The 6299-nt window shown below is 51.5% G+C and overlaps 1 protein-coding gene across 1 annotated transcript in view; it reads left to right on the top strand.

Moving 5' to 3' along the window:
* LOC115292539 (zinc finger protein 420-like) overlaps positions 1–6299 on the top strand; it is a 64890-nt gene that overhangs the window by 35612 nt on the left and 22979 nt on the right. Inside the window, exon 5 of the mRNA XM_029940611.1 lies at positions 1968–1983. Within this exon, the coding sequence (XP_029796471.1) occupies positions 1968–1983 (16 nt within the window). The remainder of the gene's footprint in view (positions 1–1967; positions 1984–6299) is intronic.

The raw sequence follows: 6299 nt of genomic DNA on the forward strand, positions 1-6299 counted from the left end.
GGAGAGGGACCACCCCGGGGGTGCGGTGAGGCCCTGCTTCTGTTCCGGGCTCTGGAACCTTCCCCTCCTCCCTCCCGTCCCTCCCCTCCCCGCGGGTTTCAGGGACCAGTTTTCTTGTGGGCACTGGGGTCTCAGACCCCAGTGAGGGCAGCACAGATGGTGGTGGTGACACTGCCCAGGGGAGCCCGCCTGGCACTCGGTGTGAGCGGCCTGTCCTCCAAGGTGGCCGCCGCCCACTCTGAGCGCTCACCTGTGTCCCCGCGCTGGGCTCTGGCCCAGAAAGACGTGAAGGGCAGAGATTATTTCCCACCAGTCAGGGATTCGGTCAGTTGTGCTAACACACCGGGGCCTCCCTAAAACCTCTAGGCACAGGGGTTTGGAGGACTTCGGGGTGATGAACATGCCCACCTTCCAGGAGGGCAGCACGCTCTAACCCCCTGGGGATGGAAGCTTCTGCACTTGGGACCCTTCTGGACCTCGCCCTACGCACCACGTCACCCGCCTCCTCTCTCTGCCCGCATCATACCCTTTAGAATAAACCGTCGTAAGTAAAGTGCTTTCCTGAGTTCTGTGTGAGCTGTTCTAGCAATTATCAAGCCTGAGGAAGGGGAGTGGTTGGAACCCCCACATTGTGGCCCAGTGGGACAGAGTGTGGGTGGCCTGGGGACCCACGACTGGTGGGTCTGAAGTGGGGGCGGTCCTGTGGAGTCTGACCCTAACTGGGGAATTAGCCCCCCAGTTGGTGTCAGAGAATGGGTCGGTGGGCAAAATCCCCTGGTGTCAGGAGGTGTGTTGGAACTGAGAGCCCGAGGGGCCCGTAGTGTGCCCGGCAGGAGGACGGACCAGCCCTTGCCCCAGTTACACGCCTGCCTGGCATCTCGGAGCTGCCCACGGGGCCCAGGTCACTGCCGTGCCCATGCCTTCCCTGGAAGGGACTGGTGGTGGCTTTAAACCTTGTCACTCCATTCTCTGATATCCCTCTCTTCGAGAAGAGGAGCTTTGTGCCTTGTGCCTCTCCCCTTGAGTGTGGGCTGAACCACTGACGCGTTGCTAATGAACAGACTGTGCTAGGGACGCCCGGGCGGCTCAGCTAAGCTTCCAGTTCTTGATTTCAGCTCAGGTCATGATTCCAGGGTCGTGAGGTCAGGCCCCGTGTCTGGCTCTGTGTTAGGCTGGTTGGGATTCTCTCTCCCCTGTCCCCCTCCCCTGGCTCGCACTCGCACTCTCTCTCAAAATAAATGAATAAACTTAAGAAAAACAAAAAAGACTGTCCTGGTCCTGCCGTGCGTGACTCCTGGGCTAGATGGTCAGGATCACTGGGATCCTCTCTCCGGGGAAGCCACCCTGTGTGTGAACCCACACGAGCAGCCCTGTGGTGAGGTCCCACCCACAGCCGCGGCCACGGCCACGTGCGGTGTCCCCGGGAAGCAGCCCGTCTGGCCCCAGTGGAGCCTGCAGGAGGCAGGCCCGGCGCTGGAAGCCTGGGCTCTCGGAAGGAGACACTAACGGCGTGTGGCTCCAGCCCTCCAGCTTCCGGGGCCGTTTGTGACGCGGCGGCAGCCTGACGCTGCCCGGGAGGGGACAGGCGGTAGCCCACAGGCCTTTTCATTTCTCTGGGAGCCCGAGCCAACAGTGGCCACCGTGGCCTTCCCTTACCCAGTGACCCCGTTCTTGCCACTTAGCTTTTCACAGCTGAACCGTGTGTGTTTAAGCACACACACGCACGCACACACGTGTGCAAAACTAGAATGTTCACGCTCTCTATGCTGGGTACAGAGCTCACTGCTCTTACTTCCACAGCTAAATAAGAGGGATGGTCTGTGTTCACACTCGCCACTCCCGCGCCCCCCAGCCCCGTGCCTGTCCCAAACCTCTACTCTTTCCCCATATTTCTGGTTTTGGAAAAAAAAGATGTTTTCCCCTACCCTCTTCGTTCATTCTGTCTTCCTTGTTTGTGATACAAACACGTCGGCGGGGTTTCAAGTGGACACTGCGGAATCCTCAGGCTTGACTTCTTTAGATTGACTTCTTAGCCAATCCTTTTGTTGTCTGATTACTGATGTTAGGACTTCCAGCACTATGTTAAACAACAGTGGTGAGAGTGGGCACCCCTGTCGTGTTCCTGATCTCAGGGGGAAAGCTCTCAGTTTTTCCCCATTGAGGATGATCTTAGCTGTGGGCTTTTCATAAACTGCTTTGTAATGTTTAGGTACGTTTCTTCTATTCTGACTCTCTCAAGGGTTCTATTTGTAAGAACAGTTCCTGTATTAGGTCAAATGCTTTTTCTGCGTCTATCGACAGGATCATATGGTTTTTATCCTTTCTTTCGTTAATGTCGTGGATCACGTTGATGGATTTGCGAATATTGAACCATCCCTGTAACCTAGGAATGAATCCCACTTGATCATGATGGATAATTTTTTTTAATATGCTGTTGAATTCGATTTGCCAGTATCTTGTTGAGTATTTTTGCATCTGTATTCATTAAGGATGTTGGTCTGTAGTTGTCTTTTTGTGCTGGGTCTCTGCCTGGTTTGGGTATCAAGGTGATGCTGGCTTCGTAGAATGAGTTTGAAGTTTTCCTTCTATTTCTATTTTTTGGAATAGTTTGAGAAGAATGGGTATGAGCTCTGCTTTAAATGTCTGGTAGGATTCCCCTGGGAAGCCGTCTGGCCCTGGGCTCTTATTCCTTGGGAGATTTTTGATACCAGATTCAATTTCCTCACTGGTTATTGGTCTATTCATGCTTTCTATCTCTTCCTGTGTGAATTTTGGTAGTGCATGTGCATTCAGGAATTTGTCCATTTCTTCTAGGTTGTCCAGTTGGTTGCCATATACTTTGTCATAGTAATCTCTGATGATTGCTTGTATTTCTAAGGGATTGGTTGTAATAGATCCTCTTGCATTCATGATTTTATCTATCTGGGTGCCTCTGTTTTCTTTCTGAGGAGCCTGGCTAGAGGTTTATTGATTTTGTTTATTTTTTCAAAGAACCAACTCTTGGTTTCGTTGATCTGCTCGACTGTTCTTTTGGATTCTATATTGTTTATTTTTGCCCTGATCTCATCTGCTGGGTTAAGGGTGCTCTTGCTGCTCCCCTTCTAGTCCCAGTAGGTGCTCTGTTAGACTTTGAATTTGCGCTTTTAGTAGTTTGTTGAAATAGGCCTGGATTGCAATATACTTTCCCCTTTGGACTGCCTTTGCTGGGTCCCAGAGATCTTGGATTGTTGTATTTCGTTTTCATTGGTTTCCATATATTTTTTAATTTCTTCTCTAATTGCCTTATTAGCCCCATCATTCTTTAGTATGGTGGTTTTTAACCTCCACATTTTTAGAGGTTTTCCAGAATTTTTTCTTGGTTAATTTCAAGTTTCATAGCATTGTGATCTGAAAGTGTGGATGGTATGATCTCCATTTGTTTATACTTACGGAGGGCTGCTTTATGTCCCAGTATGTGATCTATCTTGGATGTGCCATGTGCCATCGAAAAGAAGTTGAATTTCCTAATTTCAGGACGCAGAGTTCTAAATATATCAATCAATTCCATCTGTTCCAATATGACGTTCAGGTCCATTGTTTATTTAGTGATTTTTCTGTCTGGTTGATCTATCCTTTGCTGTCAGTGGAGTATTAAAGTCCCCTGCAATTAGCACATTCTTATCAATAAGATGGTTTCTGTCTGTGATTAATTGTTTTCTGTATTTGGGCACTCCCCAGTTTGGCACATTGATATTTATAATTGTTAGCTCTTCCTGATGGAGAGACCCTGGCATTATTATATAATGTCCTTCATCTCTTATTACTGCCTTTACTTTAAAGTCCAGTTTGTCTGAAATAAATATGGCTACTCCTTTTTTCCTTTGGATTCCAGTCACATGATAGATATTTGTCCATCCCTTTACTTTCAATTACTGTGGTTGAGGTCAAGGATCATCAAGACAGTATGGTATTGGCACAGAAACAGACACATAGACCAATGAAATAGAATAGAGAACCCAGAGCTGGGCCCACAAATGGACGGCCAATTAATTTTTGACAAAACAGGAAAGAGTATCCGATGGAAAAAAGCCTGCCTCTTTAGCAGGTGGTGCTGGGAGATCTGGACAGCCACATGCAGAAGAATGAAACTAGACCCCTTTCTTACACCATACACAAAAATCAACTCAAAATGGTTGAAGGACCAGAATGTGAGACAGGAAATCATCAAAACCCTTGAGGAGAAAGTAGGAAACAACCTCCTTGACCTCAACCGGTGCCTGGCTTCTGAACCAGGATCTCATAGGGGGAGGGGACAGTTTCTCTTGGTGCCAGCTGGGATTTGTGCTGCCGCTGCCTGAGGCGAGGTGAGCAGCCTTCTTCTACCGCCGGCGCTTTGTGCAAGGCCCTCGGGCCACCGGCCAGCAGCAGCCCCTACAGGTCCCCGACGGAGTAGAGCCCAAAGAGATGGCCCCATCGGAGAGGGTCCTACAGCAGGGTGATGAGCGGGTCTCCCCACCCAGATTCCGGCCTGGGTACCGAAGGCCTTTCCGCCCCAGGCCTCCCCAGCATCCTGCAACAGAAGGTGGGGATGGTGAGACCAATCCCAGCCAAGGCCCCACGGATGGGTCCAGCCTGAGCCCCAGCGCCCTCGGAACCGCCCCTATTTCCAGTGGCGGCGGCAGCAGCAGCCCTCTCGACCCAGGCAGCCCACAGCCCCAGAGACCGCAATCCCCATCAATAGTGGGGAACCCCCACCACACTGGAGTGACTCCAACTCGAAGGACATGCAGAGCTGCCATCGGGTTATCTGCCAGGTTTTCCAAATGCCCTGTACCCCACCCAGCACCCCCCACCCCCCGCTTCCTGTAATTCATGAGCTCACAACAACGGCTTTCCCCTTTTTCTGGAGACTCAGGAGAGCCAGAGCGACAGACTTTTGCTTCCCCCCCCCCAACCCCCAGCCAGAGTAGAAGGAAGGGACCCAGCCTTCTTGTTCGGAGGCCCCACCTCCGTCCCCGGAATCAGGCTGAGAAGGAACCAGCCGCCCTTCCCTCCTCCTGGTTGTTTTTCTCCCAGCCCCCAGCCTGAATCGGGTTCACATTGGGGGAGGGATCAGTTTCATTGGCACCCCTGGGATTCATGCAGGTGTTGTGCAAGGCGGCCAGCGAGGCACCGGGCGTTGCTGGAAATGAGCTGTGCGCTCCTGCAGCGGGAGCAAGCGCGGCCCCCCCGCCCCCAACCGTCACCAACTCCCTGCCAGGATCACGTAGGAGTGGGGTCTAGTTTTTCTCTGTTGGCACCCGGGATTCAGGATTTGCGCGGCCAATGCTGGGGGCGAGATGAACCGTGGAAATGAGGTATGTGCCCCCACTCCTGCAGCCCAGCCGAAGTGAGCGCCCTGGTGCCTGAGCCAGGGACGCCGACTTCCTGCCCGGATGGCGCAGGGCTGGAAGCTGTTTTCTCCCTTGTGTCACCCAGGTTTGGGATTTGGGCTACCCAGCAGTTACATACGGAGTGAGAGTTTTTTCTCTGAGTGGGGTTAAACATTCTTTCTTTTCCAGAGACAGTACTATGAGCGTGTTCACAATCTCTGTCTCTTCCCTTTCTCTCTTAGACCCCGCACACTTGCCCCGTATTGGGCTGGGGCTCCCGCCTCCCCTGCCATCTCGGGCTGGCCCATTTTCCAATCTCCCGAGTTCGCACTCACTCACTCAGGCACCTTTGAGGTTGTCTTCTTTCTTGAGTCTGTGTTTTCTCCTTCTGCTCTTTTTTTTAAAAATGTTATTTATTTATTTATTTATTTTTTTTGAGAGAGAGAGAGAGACAGCAAAGCAGGGCAGGGTCAGAGACAGAGGGAGATACAGAATCCAGAGCAGGCTCCAGGCTCTGAGCTAGCTGTCAGCACAGAGCCTGACACGGGGCTTGAACGCACGAACCATGAGATCATGACCTGAGCCGAAGCCGGACGCTTAACCGACTGAGCCACTCAGGTGCCCTCTCCTTCCGCTCTTGCAGGTGGGAGTAACGTCCTTCTCAGTTCGATAGATGTGGCAGATGAAGTTTACAGCGCTCCCTTCCTCGCCGCCATCTTGGCTCCTCCCCTGATCCAGAGAGGAACCTTTTAAAAAGAGGTTCCTGCCTGTCATGACAAATATTTCTTTGCCCAACATTTATTCTTTCCTTTTTCCTGTGAATGTATTTCCCCCTCTTTGAAATTCTAAATCTCTACACCTCTCCATAAGTCACGATGGCACCTAAGCATCGTTTGCCTGACGCTCATCTTGTTCATGTTCCTATACTTAAGCCTTTTTTCTCTTATG

Source organism: Suricata suricatta, chromosome 5, assembly GCF_006229205.1.
Source record: "Suricata suricatta isolate VVHF042 chromosome 5, meerkat_22Aug2017_6uvM2_HiC, whole genome shotgun sequence".
Taxonomy (NCBI): domain Eukaryota; kingdom Metazoa; phylum Chordata; class Mammalia; order Carnivora; family Herpestidae; genus Suricata; species Suricata suricatta.